This window comes from Diadema antillarum, unplaced genomic scaffold (assembly GCF_040938485.1).
Source record: "Diadema antillarum isolate AM-2024a unplaced genomic scaffold, OU_Dant_1.0 seq00000814_RagTag, whole genome shotgun sequence".
NCBI classification, from domain to species: domain Eukaryota; kingdom Metazoa; phylum Echinodermata; class Echinoidea; order Diadematoida; family Diadematidae; genus Diadema; species Diadema antillarum.
Genome location: NW_027271693.1, coordinates 466137 through 486340, shown reverse-complemented (window position 1 = coordinate 486340; position 20204 = coordinate 466137). Strand labels below are relative to the sequence as shown.

General features: G+C 36.2%; 1 protein-coding gene across 3 annotated transcripts in view; it reads left to right on the top strand.

The window, feature by feature from the left end:
* Nucleotides 1-18958, top strand: part of LOC139739736 (protein tweety homolog 1-A-like) — a 113166-nt gene extending 94208 nt beyond the window's left edge. The window contains exons 12-15 of one of the 3 annotated variants that reach the window (XM_071650339.1): nt 2484-2657; nt 5704-5748; nt 10115-10238; nt 14883-18958. In XM_071650339.1, the coding sequence (XP_071506440.1) occupies nt 2484-2657; nt 5704-5748; nt 10115-10238; nt 14883-15008 (469 nt within the window). In that variant the 3' untranslated portion in view covers nt 15009-18958. The remainder of the gene's footprint in view (nt 1-2483; nt 2658-5703; nt 5749-10114; nt 10239-14882) is intronic. The other 2 variants (XM_071650337.1, XM_071650338.1) reach the window with 2 other exon arrangements.
* Nucleotides 18959-20204: the final 1246 nt, after the last annotated feature.

The window sequence follows — 20204 nt, the reverse complement described above, 5'->3', positions numbered from 1 at the left end:
AAGTCAGTCATTGTTAATGTAAAAGATTTCAAATAGAATTACCTGGTGTGTCTATACATATACAAAGATTCTAACAAACAGCTCTTTCTATATTTTCTTATTGAAGGAAAATAAAATGTGAGTGCACACACTCAACATAACTACAGATACAAGAAATAAAGAAGATTCTTTTGAATTGTTCCACAACAACATTTTGACATTCTCTGGTCCGTCAATCAAATGATGCACTTCAACCCAGATGTGCATTTGACATAACAGCAGGTGAAATCTACAAGCCGAGACATGTAGCACAAATCAAATTAATGAAGGGAAAGTGAAATTCCATTTGAAAAGATTGAAATGAATTAATCCTGAAAGCCCGCCGTAATGCGTGCTGTGGAAACGTGCTGGTGCAAATGTTTTGCAGCTTGTGCGTACGCGTGTCGGCATGGATGTGAATGCTAAGCTTTCTTAACGTGAAGCTCCCTTGTGAGGTTACAGGTAAATTATCCATGTAGAACAGAGTCAGAGAGAGAGAGAGAGAGGGAAAGATTACAAAAAAGCAAACATACTATATTTTTAAGCCAGGGAAAATTTGTAAAGTTTGCCATCTCTAATAGGAATTGAATCTTACTGATATACACATGCAGTGGGGTGGTTTTTTTTTTCTATCAAAGTATGATATATTTTGCCTCAAAATTGAGCAAATAAAGCAATGAGAAGCATTACATTTTAAAAGAAGAGCACTTTCACCTAGAAATTGAATTACATCCCCCTTGGAGATAACAGTTGTTGTTGTTGTTTTCTCCAGATGGTTGTTCATTCATTCTCGCAAACAGGATGCCAAATTCGCAGGTTGCCTGTTCTGTCAATTATGTCACACACTGCAGCTTTTGTAAAGTGCATTCCCACTGCATGTTCAAGTTGATTTTAATGAATAAAGTCAGATAAAAAAAAAGTAGAAGTTTCATGATAATTACACATAATGTAAGAAAGTCATGGAATTTTCTCACGTTTTAGCCAGATGCAAGCAAATAGGAACAGTCTGCACAAATTTGTGCACTTCTCTTCCGAAGGTTTGTGCATGAAAAAACGTTATTGAAAATCATGTTTTTGATCAGACATACATCAACCACAATCACTTCCTCCCTGAAAAGGCATTGTTTGCTCAGTTACGACAAAACCACAGTAATTTGATGCATGTAACATATATTATTGTTTTAGTGGAAGAAATAAAAGAAGAGAAGTGTAGTGGATATTCGCGTAAGAATTAGTGAGAGCTTTGTGCAGCGATGACATCATCTCTGTCACGATGTAGGTGTGGTTTATTCAAGTATCACTTCGTCATAAAAACACATGAAACTTGAAACTTCCATGAAAAAAAAAATCTAGATTTAGGTCAAATTTTGAGGAAACATTTACATCAACCATTCTGTTCATGTGATATCGCTCTATTTATTCATCACAGCCAATTTGAACCTGGTGCAGAATTGCACTCTAACTAATACGAGGATATGCTTTGTTACATGATGCTTATGACATCCCAGCTTGATTTCACAAAGTTAATTTCAAAGAATTAATGCCAGCCACTTGGGGAACATGTCCTTCTCAATTATTGTTTGTATAGAAGAGTCCCACAAAGTCACCATATGAAAACATACTAAAATATCTCTTTCTTGTTGCAAGCAGAAGGATGCAAAAAGCAAATGGATAAGTTGTTTGTAGTCTTCGAGACATAGAGTGGAAACACTTAGGAATGTTCGTGTGTGTATTTTGATTTTACACCCACTGATAATGGTAAAAATACTTTTGTTGTCATTTAGCTCAGTGTGCTTTTTTATCTCAAGAGAGGAATGCCTGCAATCCTCACTAGAAAAGGATCCTGGAAGTTTGATGAAATATCATTTATACAAAAATTTTCCCTTTGTGATGAATTTTTCACTTAACCAACACATGACTTGGAAATATTACTACAATGAAGTGCTTTTCATTTTTTTTTTCATTCCTCTTCCCATTCCCATTTTCCATGTTCATTTCCTGTCCCCATTTACCTTTTCCAATCCCTGTCACTATTCCCTTTTCCACATTTCCCATTACCATTCTCTGCTTTCATTCCCTGTTCCCATTCCCTATTACCATTCTCCATTCTCATTTCCCATTACCATTTCACATTCCCTATTCCCATTCCCTGTTACCATTCTCCATTCCTATTTCCTATTCCCATTTCACATTCCCCATTTCCATTTCATATTCACCATTCCCATTCCCTATTAACCATTCTCTATTCTCATTTCCCATTCCCATTTCCCAATCCCTATTGTCATTCTCCATTCTCATTTCCCATTCCCTTTTCACATTCCCCATTCCCATTCCCATTCCACATTCCCCTTCTCATTCCCATTCCCTATTACCATTCTCCATTATCATTTTCCATTCCCATTCCCTTTTCATGTTCCCATTTCCATTCCCTGTTATGCCATTCTCCACTCTCATTCCCGCTGCAGGAAAATAAATTACGAGGTGGACCAGGAGGACCCCTTCCTGCCCCCGCAGACGTCGTCGGCGACCCTTGAGAGGTTCCGACGGAGAGGGCACGACTCCGCCGACTCCGCCCGAGAGACGCCCCCACCCCTTGCCCCTATTTCGCCCACCAGACCCCAATCATCACATGGCTTCGGGTAGGTGCTCCTTGGCCGACAAGTATAATGCTAGTTTTGCCATTTACTTCAATAGAGCTGCCAATTAGGATGTTTTTAAATGATATAGATATCACACTTTATCTTTATCAAAATTTGTCACGAATTTTTTCTTTTAAGGAAATATTTACAAAGAATTGTATTTTTTTCCCTCGAATTTAATTTATAGCATGGTTCAAGAATACAACTTTCCCTTATTTGAAGATGAATGTGAAATCAACCTTCAAATTCTTTTTTTTTTTTTTTGTAATCTGCAAAGGATGGCATAGTATAAAAGGAATTCAACAAAAATTTCATCTTCACAGTCCCGAGATGTTTATAGGCTGAAATATGTCTCTGTCATTGTTGATAAAATCTGAAGGATATTGTATGAAGATTCCAGAAGTACACGTAGCTACTGGTTTTTCATTGATGTATATAAATTGAGTGTTAGTAGTGGATATGAAGCAAAGTCCAATGAATTGTCAAAGAGACACTATGGCTTATTATTTTGAGATGTATTGCAATCATGCCACAGTGGAGACAAAATGTTCTCCCCCCAGCAGTATGCCAAAACTTGATTAGTCCCAGCAATTACATCTCTTGCATTGATGACATGTAGTAACAACACGAAAGCACATTTCTTCACAGTCCATTTACACACATAACATGAGGGATGCTGTACATATTGAAACTTGATGATATTGTTGCCTTGAAAGCTACATGTAGGTGAATAAAGTTTCAGTTCCCACAGAACCTCACACACTTGAGATAACTTGTCAGTTTCTTAAGACGTATCAAGTGTGTATTTTGCAACACCCTTTAAAATGATCCTCCAAAGTCTAAGCTTGTGCTGTCGAGAAATGGTTTTAATCATCCTAACCTTGAGCATGTTTTCTTTTTGATTTGCTGTGGAATTCTAAACACAATGCAGCGTTGTAGGGAATTATGATGCTGTGTTATATAAGGCCTACCTACAAAAATATAAAATCCTTTTCAATCCTGTGCTTGCTGCTCCTACTATCATTTGAATGCCTCCTAGTAACTCTTGCTTTAAAGATTTCTAGTATGATTGATGCTTCTTAAAATATCCCTTCATGATTGAAACACAATTTCCCTAATATTTCATGCCTGGCCCATGATACCAGGTGGAGTGGTGGGATTCATGTCCTGTTAAGTTGTAAACCAAAGTAAAGTTTATTTCCTCAGTTCAAAACTTTGTCAGAAAAAAAAAGAGAGAGAAAAAAAGAAAGAAAAGAAAACACAAAATGTCTAGCAATGGTAATCTGACACACCAGACATTGACCAACGTCGATCTATAAATAGAAAGTTTCACACAATCATAACTTGGAATCAAGTAAGATTTTGAAGGATGTTACTTTAATCGCTGTGGATGGTGAGAAGGAGTTTTTAGTTTGCCTACTAATTGATGGCATGAATCCGTAAAAGAAGATGAATAATCAACCGAAACAGTAGAGCAGGAAGAAATAACAGCTAGCTCCAATTATGACAGTCTATTGAATTAGTGATGATATATAATGAATGGACCAAAGACAGACATATATGCCATCTTGTTCTTTGTAAAATAGATGACTATAGATGAATAGTTATTCCAATTAGTAACAAGCAACTCAGAGTGACTATAAAGGAACTGTCCTTCATTGCTGGTACTGCGTGTCATGAAAATGGCTCTTGTTTGGTGCCAAATTTTCCCTGTCATACACCTTTTGTGGAAAAAAAAATCCATGAACTAATTAGAGATTTTGGGAAAACTTAATTGGTATATTTGATACTTCCCCTCCACTGCAGTAGATGGTCCAAACATTTTGTAACAAATATTGACCATGTCAGATATTGTGTTTTTTACATCTTCTTTTTTTTATGGGGGGGGGGGGGATGGTTAGCTATCAAAAGATTTTTTTTTCATATCATTTGTTTGGTTATCTGGAAGATTATGAGTTCATCATTTCTACTTTTTTTTTCTGTCTGCAAAGTGTCAAGAGTCTCCTGGGAAACATTGTGGGATGGAGTTTTGACTGTGACATCTAAGCACAAATCATAATTCAACTTTGGAATAATCCACTCCATGAGAAAACATCTAGCCTTCAACATGTTGTAATCATACCCAATAGATTTTGACAGGTTCATGTTAACACCACAGTTTAATCACAAAATATTTTTACATTTTTCTGTGGATTAACACATTTCAAAGGCAACAACTTCATTATTGAGGCATCTCACCTCAATCATTCATTCCAGGACCTTCAATGCCCATTCAACACAGTGTTGAGAAGTGAACTGAAACCATGTTTTAGCATCACCATTGGGATTATTAGCAATATGCCTGATGATCCATGCCAAGAACTAACACATCCCACCATTCATGGGACTAACCAACTTTCCGTGCATGAGAAATTAAATTCCCAATCAGTTTAGTTCACTTCAAAGATTACCTGCTACAAAGTGATTTATATTTTTTTTTTTTTTTTTTAACAGCGACAAAAATTTGCAGTGCAATGCTAACCTTTGACCCCAATTTTGCTTATTGTTTTGCAGTGACGAATGTATTGTGTATTATTGAATTGTTACCCAATCTCTCTCTATTATGCAATGCTTTTGATTAATCGAGTCTTTTATATTCCCAAGTGTGACCAGTCTTTATTAAACTCGAAACCAAGGACATGTTTGTCTTTAGATTATATAATTCAAAGCCTTCAGTTTATTCCTTGAGGCAATAACTTCAACAAACAATGACAGATTTTGAATGCTCATCAAAAAACAGCAGCAATTATGACTGAAGGCAAAAAAAAAAAAAAAAGAGGGAAAAACTAATCTAATGATCAGAAAATTGATTTTTTAAAGCAAATTAATCTGGCAACACAATGCCCAGTTATAGATTGTCTGAGTTGCATCTGAAATAAAGATTGAGCACACGTCTGCAACTGTACTATTAATCCATTCTAATATGCAGTCCCACATATTGAAAGGTGTGCAGTGTTTTGTTTCTTGTAAAAAATGAGAGATGTGCCGCAAAACCTTTGTCCCACAGGTCAGTCCAAATGCCTTCGCCGCCTAGGTACCACAGATATGAGCCGCAAGTATCCCAATTCGTGGCGGGCACCGTTTATTTCGGGCTGCTTGCCTCCACAAGAGCATTGTGGGAATGCGATGTGTCATGCTAGACTTGCCTGCCAGGTGTTGGCGGCGTACCGTTGCATCTCTTTGCAATATTGTCTGATCCTCCGCAAGTACATGATGTGTGTTAAAGGGACACCTCTTCTCGTGACGTTATCAAAATGCTAGTGGTAAATATGTGCTGTTCTGGACTGAAAGAATTAAGAGACCAAGCAAAATCGTAGAACAAAGTATCAGAATCTTGAAAATAAGTCACTTTGATTCTGAGAAAAGACGTGTTTCTAAAACACACACAAAAAAAGGAAAAAAATATTCTCGCTAGTAAAGATTTGAAAATGAAAAGTGTTATGAACTGTTTCATTTTCCCTGCAGAAATATCCAGTGAACATCAGTGATACCGATACTAAATTGTAAAAGCAATGGAATTCATAGCAAAAAAGGAAAGAAAGAAAAGAAACAATAAAAAGAATCATTTTAACTTTTTTGATTTGATGAATCATTCAAAGAAGTGCAATCAGTACAGTCAGTCAGAAGATCGGACAATGTTTCAAAGAGTAATGCACTGGGCCGTGTCATCATTGTATGATATTGATATTGCCTGCCATATGCTCATTCCTAACCTCCCTACCAGCCTGCAATATGATTTATTTTCATCCTTTTGATTTTTTCCTTCAGTGTTTGTCATCTTGCATCAGAAATATTATATATACCCATGTTTCATTTCATGCCTGCATTTGATATATGTGTTAATTTTGTCACCTGCATCGATGTACCTGGTCCATATTTTGCCTTCATTTTATATTCATCTTCACTCATTTTTCATTTCCTAAATTTTTTCATTTCCTTTTCCCACCCTCCTGTGCACACCTTGCATTTTGATGGATCTTGATGGGAGACATTATGGCTAGAAAGAAAGAAAACAACAACAACTTTTTCAGAAATTAAGTTGCAGCCAATTAAACTAATCAGAAAGTCTTGATGAAAGAATAGCAGTCATCAAGCTGGTAGTGTTTTTCATGATTGAGAACATGAGACATCAAAACAAGATCTCAGTGCGAAAAGAAAGCCAGGAAATTATCCCAAAGGCTTTTACACTTTCAGATTTGTACAGACTCGAGACCAGGCTCCTATTCAAATGACATGTATAACAAAAACTTTGAGGAGCAATATAGTTGCAATTTCCATGTTAGTGTGGTAACTACCAGAACCAGTCAGCAGCAAGTGTTTTGTTTGTCACCATGGCAAGATGTTGCAAACATTGATATGGAATGGCACTCGGATGAAGAGATATTGGTTTGATGGGTTGGAGAAAGATTTAGAGACAATCATGGATACATGAACACAAAAACTCTTCATCTTGGAGTACGGTATGAATTCCACTTGTGTGCATCTTGGAGCAATTTTCATAGCAAACAATAATTGCAATGTGTGGGACTGTGGGTAACATGACACACTAACATGCTGGGAAAAGATGAGAAATTGCATGCCTAGGGATTAGTGCACTGAAACTGATCCAAAAGGTACAAGTACCAGTGGCCTTTTTAAAAAGTACCAGCACTTCTTAGGGGAACGGAACCGTTTGTGGAAGTATGGCACTATCTTGCCTGTATTTCACAACAACGATTTGGAAGTGAATGTCAATTAACATTAGTTTTCAGTTCAGCCTAGATACACACACACATGCACACATGATTTTCCAACTCAAAGTTGGATCAAGTTTGTCTTTCTTTTAATGAAAACTTTTTTTTTGTAACTGAGAAAAATGTCATTTGTTAAATTGCCTATCCTACATTCTCAAATTGGAATTTGCACAATTGTTCATAACAAATTTTAACAGACGTCATCAAATCTAAGCCTATTTCATAACTTTCCATGGGCTTTAAGAGCATAGAAAGAATAACCGGAGATAATCCAAACGTTTTGTAAGATGATACCTCAAAGAACACCATCATGGTCGTGTGGTACGTGAAAAATGATTAGTAAAAAAAATCCTAACCATCATTTTCCCCTTGACATTGTGCTAAGGGATCACATACCATTTTAATTAGATTTACAATGTCGAGGTGGTGACTGAATACATTGTGAAACTGACGTTCGGCCATGAGATACATATAAGCGAGAGACAAGGAATGATTAGGCTTCAAAATGCTTTAGTGCGTAGGAGAAGCCACATTAAAACAAGAACTGTAAAGTTTAGTGATATTATCTAGTCTTATCAAATGTGTACAGAATTACTTTTTGATTTTTGTGAAATTGCTAATCAAATGATTGAGAAAAAAACAACCTTCTTTTTCAGTATTTTGGTCGGCAAAGTATTAAGAATGCTAGCTGTATGATCAAAATGGATCTCAAAAGAGGGATCTGTTTTTTGTTTAAATAAAATGTATGTGATTTGTGGCCCTTATGTATTACCTTGATTACCTTTATTAATTAATGTGCTCTTTTAAACCTTTTGGATAACCAGTCGAGGTACTGATTTTTGAAGGAAGGAATAGAAACACAGCAACAACACTGTACTTATTTCACAGGAGATTTATGGGCAGTGGATCTTCAAAGAATTATAAGGGCAGAATTTGCCTGTCCAAAAAAGGAGAGATTCATATCCTTGGTTTCGACCCCCACCCCTCAATTCATCCGTCATGCTGAATGATGGCAATTTAAGATTTAGGTTGTAAAAACTAATTCTATCACCTTCATTCTGAGGAAAAAAAAACAAACAAAGAGATACTATCACTGATCAACTTTAAATTGTGCTTTGTTCATGAAAAGAAGGGAAGATTTACAGGGACCCCAGCATCATAGTTGCAGTGTTATGCCATGCAGAAGTGCTAACCACTAATGTCAGGCGTGATGATGTACTGGTGTAAGAACAAAAGGCTTGTTGATTGCAACTGATTGACAAATTGCCATACATCGACACAAATAAGTCCTGAATTGATCAGTGCTTTAAGGCTTGTTGACTTCTTGGGTTTATTTTTTTCTCAAATTCTGCACACACAAAACAAGAGAGGTCACTTTCAAGATATTCTCTCCAGATTAAACTGATACTGGGATGTCACAGCTGTTTTTGCCATGTTCACATTTCACAGAATATACAAGCCTAGATATATATATATATATATATATATATATATATATATATATATATATATATATAAAGTCACTACTTCACTCTTGGGCGACAGAGATACGACATATGTTTGTCTTCTACCTCATGGAAAGTGTTGACAACAAGCAACCTTACTTGAAACACCTCTGAATGCAAAAACTGCAGTATTCAGCCACCATCTTTCTTTTGACTTGTAATATCTGACTTGTATCATTTCACTTTTCTTACCTGTAATGAGGTAGACATGATCACAAGTAACATATTCAGAATATTTTTCAAAATAGGCAAAACTTGATATAAACACATGGCAAAATTTTGCATGCATTCATGCACTTATTCACAAACAATGCAGTTATTGGAGAGTAATACCTGACACATTTTTTTCTTTTTTTCCGACATGTTTGTTGATTTACAGATCAGCAGTTGCGATCTTAAATTTAATTTAAAGAGGGAGACAAATTGAAGAAACTAACACCTAGACCTTCACCCCTCTGAATGATATCTTTCTTACATTTTTCTTCTTTTTTTCCCCCATTTTTAAATCAATCCACGCAGGCCGTGAAATGTATAGTAGGAAATTGATCAAGGCTGGGAATAGATTAAAGAAAGGGAACCAAAATTAAATGAATTTTATCTGTGTTTTCGTCTAAGATATTATGAATATTGAGAATCTTTTGGGTAGAAATTTTCTCTCTTATATGCTGGTATTTCCCTGTCTTTGTCTTTCTTTCTCTCTCACGTTCTTTCTTTTTATATCTCTTTCCTATATATCTCTCTCTTTCTTGTATATCTCTCTTTCTATATACCATCTGTCAATATACCTCTCTGTAATACTCTGTGTCTATTTTTCTGTCTGCTTTTGCTTCATTCTATTAGTCATAGCCTTTTTCCATTCCTTCAGTTTTTTGTCTCTAACATTTTTCTTCCCCCCCCCCAAATGATAGAATTCTTCTATCTTTATATTTCTTCATTCTCCCTGACAAAAGAAAAAAGGTAAGACGCACAACACAGTCAAACAAGGTGTAGAGATAATGTTAAGGCACTATTGAAAATTTGGCAATACTGAACCAGTAGCCCAACACATTTAACATATATAAAATCAATGTTGGTTTCTTCTTCTTCTTCTTCTTCTTCTTCTTCTTCTTCTTCATATTCTTCCCTTCTCTCTCTCGTTCTCTCTGTCCTTTTTCGTTCCTGTCTGATTTCCATCCTACAGTCCCTTCCACGACATCTCGAGTACGCGGCCCTCGGGTCGCGCATCATATGTCTCCCATCAGCGCGACAGTTTTTTGGAAGACCCGGCAAGTTCAAGGGGCGTCTACGACTCTCCCCCTCCTTCTGTGAGTGTCGCGAGCGTGAAACTCTCCGTCTCTCTCCCCCTCGTCTGTGTTGTCTGCTTAGCCCCGCCCTCCCTTTCACCCCCTCCCATCATCCCCTCCCCCCCCCACATGTCCCCCCTCCCCCACATGCATGAATACTTGTTAAGTGTTGCCTCTGTTGCCATTGTACAGAGTACTGTATCCACATCTTATTCACTGCTGTGTTTTCTGCGTGCAGTGTTGTCAGTTGTTATTTTTTGTGCGTGTTTGAGACAGAAGTTTGCAAATAGTACGAGTGCTTATATGTGGATGAGTTTTATAAAAGTCATGCGAAATTCACAGCCCTGTTGCATGTCTGCACTCCAGCATTCACTTTCAAATTTGTAATACTCAGTCAGTGCAAGACGATATTTAGCATTCACTTCAATTGAGGATGTGTTTACGTTCACGAGTACCCTATAAAGCACATTCCCTACAAAGCCATGTACTACTTGCCCAACTCCACATGAGATTTGACTACTATAGCCCCCCCCCCCCCCAAAAAAAAAAATAAATAAATAAAAAGAAAACACCTTTGAATCAATTACATACGTAAAATACACAATGATGTAAAGTAGCTGTAGTGTCACTCTGTAGCTAGTATCCGCATCAAGTGATGGACATACAAACATTTTCATGCTACTTTTTAGTTGATATTACTATTCAAATGTGAAGCATATAAAAGTGCAATTCCATATTGTGTTTGTGTTGGCTTGGATCAATGGTGTAAAATCAATCAGAACAGATTTGTTTTATCAAAATTGGATTTAGAGTATGAGAGTTATGGAATTTTTTTGAGTGTTGTTCCATGTTTTAATAAAACAGGGTCACAATTGGAAACCACATGCAAAGCGTTAAACAGAGGTGTCATTTTGTCGTGGCTATGCAATTATCCCATTATCCTTTTTGTAAAACTTTGCCAAATTTCTGTGCTATTTTCTTTTTTCTTTTTTTGTTAGGGGGGGGGGGGGCATGAAATAAAAAAAAAATCCTATGGTAGCCAGTGCATTCAAGTTTTTGTGATGCAATAATCTAGCAGTGTTGACTGTTACAGCAATAAGGCTAAAATGCTAAGTCATTGACCAAAACACAGGATTTATACAAAACTTTTTGTTAACAAAATGCGAGGAGAGGTTTGTGAGTTAAAGACATCATCAACTTAAGCTTAATTTGAGCATCGTTGCTTCTAAAAGATCACAATTTGGTGAAAACCTTTTCTAAAACTTTAAAAATTCCATCACGCTCATATTTATGGCCTGATTTTGGTGAAACTTCTACCGTTTGGTTTGTCCGATTTTACTCCCTGTGCTGTAGCATCAAAATGAACACATTTTAATGGTCATTCTTCATATTGAAAAGAAGTAGCATCACTCAATATTTGTACCATTCAAAAGTTATGTGACTCTGTTATCCAGCAAGATTCTTTCCACACATAGTTTCATGACTTTTTTGGTCACCAGAGTGTTTGTGCATTTGCAATGTGTGTGTCTAGTCAAGTTTTATTCTCTGTGCCTGCGTGTCTGTGTTTTACTGCTGTTATGACATAATTTGTATTCTTTTATTTGAATGAGTGTCAAGTTAATTGAGATGTGCTTATCCCACTGTCTGCTAGTCCAGATGTGATTTGTGTGGTATTTTGGTGATTCGTCCATATGCTGTTTACCAGAACTTGTAATAGTGCGAGTAGATGCTAGGTGATGCATCCGTTGTCATGACTGTGAACAAAAGACAAGATACCGACAAATGAAGCTTTTACAACATGAGTGGGGGCTTAAGATTGGCCCTTGAATCTAAGTCCTGGTCCATTCTTGTGGGAAATGGAGAAAATGTGATGAATTGTTGAAGCCATGTAGGGTATCAAGCAAATAACTGCTACACAATAAAACAGTGATTAAACCTGACAATTGATGCTTGCAAAAAATGCAATGTGGGATTCATAACCTGTTCCTTGTATGTACAAATTTACAGTGTGTGTTCGAGTTATCAAATTGATCTTTGAAAAAAATACAAAAAGGCAGACAAGAAATTGGTTGTTGTTGTTGTTTTTATAATCACACTGGTTTTGACAGGATGTACATTTGTTACTATAGCAAGATTGAGGCATTACAAAATGATCTAATATCATAATCTGGAATCTCACAATTATGACGATATCCCCCATGTAATCACTGGTACTTGCACTTTTAGGCTCTCTCAGAGTCTGTTCCTGCGATTGATTCCTAATTGATGAAATCTCGTTGAATTTTTCGTAGTTGATATCAAAAGACAACCAAGAGGCAGCAGGCATCTTCCTTACTTAGGAAAAGTTCGTGATGAGGAAAGGTTTACATTGTTCAGTAGGGAAAGGAACCTTGTAAAGAGCAGGCTGGATTTGTTGAGTCACGATGTTGTTGGGTCTTGTGGAACTCTGTGAGTGATTGTACGTTGTTGTCTTGTTGTCTGTGTTAACTTCGTCTTCCAGTCCCTCAGTATTTTCCTATTATGATATTAAAACTATGGGAATGGTGGTGGTGGTGGTTGTAATTTTTTTTTTTGAGAGAGAGAAGAGGGCTATGTGGCAATTTACTGAGAATGATTTGAGTCAAAACATGTCGGGATGTCATTGCTGAGAACCACAAAGAATTTTGGGAAAAAAAAGGAAGGTAATGAACAAAGATGAAAATTGCATCATATGGGATGTGACTTTTGTGGATTTTCCGACAAATCTTTGGTTACCCACTGCTGCAGGATGTGTGTGAGCAGCACAAATCATGACGCCCGGTATATCACATTCCTCGCGTCGGTGTTTTTGCGAAAGATGACGCAAATGCGGGATCGAGAATGATAATAAACAGATCCGGTGTCCGGTTGCCTCAAAGCGATTGCTCAGATAATCTCACGTCATTAAGGGAGGAAAAATAATGGAGAGGTTTCACACTTACAAAAGAAACTTGGATATAATCACGTTTCTGGAATCCATTTCTAAGCTTGTTTATAATTTATTGAGCATTGAGCGACAAAGATAGTCTTCTTTGCTGACTTCTAACTGTGAGGAACGTGTGATATATTGATGCACTGCAGTGATAGTGAATACAAAAACATGCTACGCACCACTTCCTTGATCAGACCATAGGACATCCAACCTCTCAAATTGCAAACAAAACTCAAGTGGCAAAAGGACATTATTCAAGTTTGCTTGCATACTTACCAAAAGAGAAACAGCACCAAAAAAACAAACAAAACATGTTCACAAACGAGTTCCTCGTAAGTGTGAAAGCCCTCGCCATGACTTGAACATTCTCAGTCTTTTGCCTCTAGCCTGTCACACAATGTTTTTGTTTGTGTGTGTTGTGCTAGTGTGTATGTTGTCATGAATGTCATGGAGATATTTTTCAGTGAATCACTCATTTATGAATTTAGTGTAACCTGAGAAGATATTTTGTTTGACATGATGGCATTGAAATAATGATTTTAAAAAAAATCAGATTCAGAGATGAAAGCTTGAGCGATATCAGATTTCTGTGAGAGAGTTATGACCATCTAAATTGTCATTAGAGTCATATGGCATCCATGTATTTCAATGGCTACCTGCAAATATTCAGTGATGTCAGATGAAACTGACCGTGCTTGACCAAAAGCACTTCATGCTTTTGAGAATATTGTCAGCTGAGAACCAGAAGGGCACTATCGCTATATTTTGGGGGTATCGAGTTATTGCTATCACGTTGTAGATCTTGATCTCCTCTACATTTTTAGGTCAAGTTTGAATTATTCACATTTTCAGTAAAATGTTCAGAATTTAATCCACAAGGGCACTATTTTACCTGATATTTGGAACAATGCTCATGTAAATCATTAAAATTGATTGTTGTATTTGTATTCATGCTCAAATCTAAAAATGCAATAGTGCCCTTCTGGTTCTCAGCTGATGGTATAATGATATGCTTCTAATTTGCAAATTTTTCAAAACACATTTTTTTCCTCAAAAAAAAAAAAAAAAAACCCTCAGGGGTACTATAGGACTTGTAGACCTTTAAACAGGGAAGTAGGTTTTCTTCATATAAGTCCAAAAATAATTATATTTTGGTCTGGTATTGAACAAAATGAGGATTTTTAAGCAAGTGACTACAAAGTAACATGATCAAGGCAGTTATTTTTAGGTCCCTGTATTACATGATATCAAATTACTGACTGACATCGTAACTTTTGTGATGCATTTCTGCTTTCGCTCAAGCTTTTATTGACCTGTTAAGTTGCTTTCATCATACTCATTCAAAAAAGCTTTTGTCTTTTCAGTCAAATTTCAGTTCAGTTCAGTTCAGTGCAATTCAATTTTCTCATTATTTCTCTGTATACAATGTGGATGGATAAGTTTTGTTGGGATTTACAAGCAATACGAATAACCATCAAAAGAATACCAAGGAATTTGAACACCGAAAGTGTAGAATGACTGAGATACAAATCCCATATTTTATCCCCCTAAAACGCCCTGAAATTTTCATTTTGAATGATAATTATAATTACTTTAATGTCCAATGAGGTAATAATAATTATGATACTTTATTGAATATAAATACCAAAATGATACGTATTTCTTATGAAAAAGATTATCATTCTTGTCGTTCAACTTTCGTCGCACATTCACAGTATACCATGGCCATGAGACGGGATGGCAACCGGCGGAACCACAACCAGATGACCCATTCAGAGCAAGAGGAGCAAAACGAGAGGAACAGGAATCGTTTGTCGGCTGGGTCCGCCAGCCTGGTCTGACTATGGCTCCTAGACCAGACTCTACGCTAGACACGTCGCTCTTTAAATATCTCTTGTTTGCCGCTGGTTTACAAAAAGAAAAATAGTTTATTGTTTTATTGAAAGATAAACATTAAAAAAGCATGTATGAAATGTTGGATGTGTGAAACAAGCAGGATTGGAAAGCAATCATCAGCTTTGCGCGTTTGTCTGGTCCAACTCCTTCTCCTGGAATAGTATCACAATCTCGTCATTGTCGCTGCAGGTTGTTTTGACTGTTTGTTTGTTTGTTTGTGTTTTTGTGCGTAGAGCTAGGAGAAAATAAATATTTGAGTTACTTCCAGCAATGCGAGGCTGATGCATTGCTTAAATGTCACAGTTCTAGACAGCGGTATCAATCAACTGTTCTTCAGAATGCCATGCCCGTGGGGCACAGTCTGAACCAATTTTGGTGCGGAAGCCATCGTATTTGTGAGAATGCACTCTTTGAGATTAGAGGATCAATGGGGCAAGACAGACGAGCGTTCCGATATCCACAAGAGTTCTTGGACTTTCGGGGGGAAGGACCTGCATGAAAGCGACACGGGTCTTCATCCTATTTGTATTTCTGCTGTTTTGTTTTCTGACATGAAGGACTACTTATATTCAGGAGAATTTGTGCAGTTGAGAGGTCGACCAGAATGAGTTAAGTGAAGAACTATCAGTTTTTGTGTCTTTTTTTCCCCGCCATATCAGCCGCCAAATATTGATCAATGCATTTCCCTCTTATTTGGTTCAATCTACAAAGTGTATCTATCTTAAAAGAACTTCACTTGAAATATGTTTGACCATGTTTGGAAATTGTACAGTAGATGTATGTGGCTAATATCTCATTGATATTAGCATCTGAATTGTGTAGTTGTTAACCCATGAACTAATATACCGGTCTTGACGAATGGAAGTACATGTACATTATGTGTAGTGCTGAACAACTGCACAGTCAGTTTTCTGTAATTTGCTGTCTCGTTTTTCTTATGTTATTCATTTCAGCGGTTTGCTTTTGGCATCAAAGTACATAAAGTCTTTGGTTCATGCAACCAAAGCAGCACAAAATATCTTCATGGCGCATGCTGTGCAGCTTAAACTCACAGAAAATTGTCTTTGCTCGTCTTTTTTAAAGTACGAACTAAAAATTCAAATGTAGCTTTGATCACAACACGTCTTGAAAGTTGATGGGACATTTTGCGGCAAAGTTGTGTTTGTACGCTGTACAGTTTTTGCTACTTCTGGAAAAAGAAATACAAAACATTCCTTTTAATACTAGCTCTACACAATGTTCACGCATGTGATTAGCTTTTTTGATTCGAGTATAGGAACTTCATGTTTTTTTTTTTCCCAAAAGTGCTATGCCTATCAGATTGGGTAGTGGCTATGCATACTGTAAAAGTGGATATTTTCATGTTTCTAATTTTTCGTACTCAGCGGGGTAAGGAGAGTTTCGCATGTTTTTTAATTCCGCGGAATCAAGACCTTAACTGCTGGAACATATGGCAGGCAAAAATATTCACGTGCTTTTATTTTCGCGCTAGTTTCTGGTTGCGTGAAATGCGCGAAAATTTCAACACCGCGAATATTTCCAATTTTGCAGTACATATGCTTGTCTTGCATTTGCTCAAATCATTTAGAGAATTCAAGTGATTTGAAATGCTTCTTTCTGTCTGCAAGGAGCAGAAAAAAAAATGTTTCTCACAAATGTATTCTTATTTTCAATGATATCAAATGATATGAACAAAAAAGAAAAAGAAAAATAGAAGAGAATACTATCATATTTATATATACATATAAAATTTCTATATTTTATAAAGGAATAATGTTCTGTACAAGACTTGGTGAATTGTGATTGCACTATGTGGTTATGTGTTTTGGAAATGTAAGGATAGATTGTGTTGAAATACATATTTTGCTGTCTTGTCAGTATATGATGTACACATGTTACTCTCACTGCTTTTATCACTTGTCACAATATGATAATAAGGGTACAGAGTGTTGAAACTATTTCTAGAGTAGGTCGCAATCACGGAACCTGTAAAGTGGCAAAATAAACTCTTAACTTTGTAAGCTATGTAAGCTTTGAAAGCTATATAAGTTTCAAACTTCTTCAGAACTATTAGCGAATTTCTTGAGAATTTCTTGCAAGACCCCACAAATGAAATAACAGCAATCAAACAAACAAATGAAGTATAATACATTTCTGTCATGATTGATATAGATATTTCACTTCTTGCATTTAAGCATCACTTTCAATTTTTAAATATTGAAATTTTGAATGTGAATTTTCACTCTTCAATGCACTCCTTGCACACTTTCCCTTCAATTGCATTTTATGCAAATACAATCATTACTACTAATTGTTCACTTTTGACTAGTAATAATATATATTCTTCTGCCAACAACAGTGTGGATAAATAATCATATGTAATTAAACAAAAGTGACCATCATTGACATATGTCACCATGCAACTACTATGAAAGCATACCATTTTTATGAAAAATAGCACTTCCCCCTTTTTCAATTCATTTTTTCAAGGGGGATGGAGATTTTTGATGATGCCTATTTTAACCTTCTCAAAATTCGGGTAAGAGTTTTATATGATACTAGAAATGCAATGTCTGTTTGCGTATTGCAAGTCAACTGCTGTGTGTGTGTTGCATGCAGTTCTAAACAGATGCTTAATAGTGATGAATGTTGACCTCGTGCTGATGTCGATCATGTCGACGTTGAGCTGTGACAATTCTTTACAAATCGTACGTCTGTCTGGGCTAGTCTGGAACTGGGCCTAATATGAGATATTTATATGTAGATTCATGTTGATGTTTATACTGCAGCCATTTCAAACATTTTCATTGATCTCATTAGTCTATGTGTGACAATTGCAATTAACAGTTTTTGGAGACCATACACAATTTTCCTTTTTTTGACTGTTCATTCCATCAACATACCGGTAATCATGAAGAACGCTTTATGTGTGTAACACAAAACCTCCATGCGTTGTTTCTACCAATATTGCCTTGAAATCCAATTTGTTTTAAATCAGATAGCTTCACTGTTACTCACTGGAAAGAAATTGTGCTCACATATAGTATGTTGTCCCCACATATTGGCATTTATGTTTGTACACATGTAGCTTTTACTGTGCATAGTCTTAAGTGGCAAGGGTACCCTAGTTTTGCTTGCTTATAAACTGGTCTACCTAATCATGTTCTCTTATGGGAATTTCACTTCATTCATGATCAAATATTCTGGACCAGTGGCAGAAAGATTCTCATGCGATGCAACTTTATTTAGCTGTAACTTTGACATGGTTGTAGATGTACCATTAGATATCGGGGCATAAGTGCTTGCTATCAAGTATGAAAATATGAAATACTAATTTCCTGTCAAATGATATAAAGTATGCCTTATTGCCAACGTTAAATGTTTTCTTCTTGGTGCTCAACATGCTTGCTGAAAATTTTGTTGTGGGTCTGCAGCCATTTAGGTCTGTGTCAACAACAACAACAGAGAAAAAGTGTGTGGTAAAAAAAAAAAAGAAGGTGATGTTTTCAAATCGATGTACTTTTGAAGTTGATCTTTATTTGTATATGATGGGACCAATACCAGAAGATGGTGGAGAGAGAGAGAGAGAGAGAGAGAGAGATGAACAAAGATCAAGCATCCCTTAGTCCTTAGTTTGTGTCAATTTCTTCAAAAGTCTAGTAGATAATTCAAGATTTTTTTTCCCCTTTTCTTTTACAGTTTCTCTCCCAGTTGCTTTTGAACCTTTGCCCTGATTCCCAGATATTCATCCTGAAGCGTGTCTAGCATGTATCATTTTCTCACATAATGTTAATGTGTAATTTCATTTCAGTTTGCAAATTTTCTGAATTTTGCACTCTGGCAAACTAGCATGAAATCGAAACACATGATTTTTTTTTTTTTGAGACAGAGATATTACAATCCGTAGAGATCATACTCTCACTTGCAAAATGATAAATGAGGGAAGTCTGCTGAAATTGGCGGGCATGAAAGTCAAAATTACCATGATTGTTTTCACTCTGGTATGCAAGTGTGTGATACAATGTACCATGCACATGTCATCAAAGCATTTCTAATAAGCTCCAATGCTACGTTCTCCGATAGAATAAATTTTGATGATATTTAGCAGACTATGTCACAACCTGTTGTTGGTACATTTCAGATTTAATGCCAACTCTTTGCACTTGAGCTTGCCAGCAACAACGTTCTCCAAAAAGGGTTTTTCTCCATGCAAAATTCCTTTTCACTTTGCTAGTAGCAACATTTGAGACTGTGTGTATTTTGTCATTTCTAAAACAGAAAGTTGAATTTGGATGGATTCACATATACTGTATCAAAATGAGATGCGACCAGCAAACTTTTGCTATTCTGTATTCTTGCTTTGAGGACACGGGAACAATTTCTATCCTTTTTTTAAACATGTGAATTTGAAAGCCAATAGGTGGCAGTTGCATTTTTTTTTTTTTTTTTTTTTGTGCTCTGACTCTATTCTCAATATAATTTTTGACTGGTCATATACTAATTTTTTGTTTGTTTGTTTTGTATCTTCTAGATGATACATTTGTTTTTATTTGTGGTCACACTCATTTTGGAGTCAGAAACTTAGTCAAAATGACTCCGGATCACTAGTCAAAGTGACCCAGAGTGAATGTCTGTAAGAGGCTGCTTTTTGAGACTCCAACCTTCTTCTCCCTTTCATTCTTTCATAAGTTTTTAGGATTCTTATTTAGTACACACTTTCGTGGCCACTTCTACCAAGTCATGTTATAGATGCTGTAATATAAGACCAGACTTGCCTAATATGATACATTATGTTATAGAACTGCAAGGTAGATACAAGTTGTTGAAACATGTTCCACTCCCAATACAGTGTACAGATCGTTGGAAGAAAGTCAGTATGGTAGTGTTTTCATTTGTGATGGTTGTATAAAACATATTTCCATGCATGGCAATTGTTCTTTTTTTATATACGCTGTCTTCTATGAACCATTACATTTAGATTTTTATAAAGAAGTCATTCCTATTTATTCTACAATGTATTTAAGAAAAAAAGAAAAACCTTTCCCCATATATAGCATTGCCTGTTGTCACAGACTTGAGTAACTCATATTCTGACTTGCGTTGAAAATCCTACGATAGATTTCCCTAAATCATGTCATATG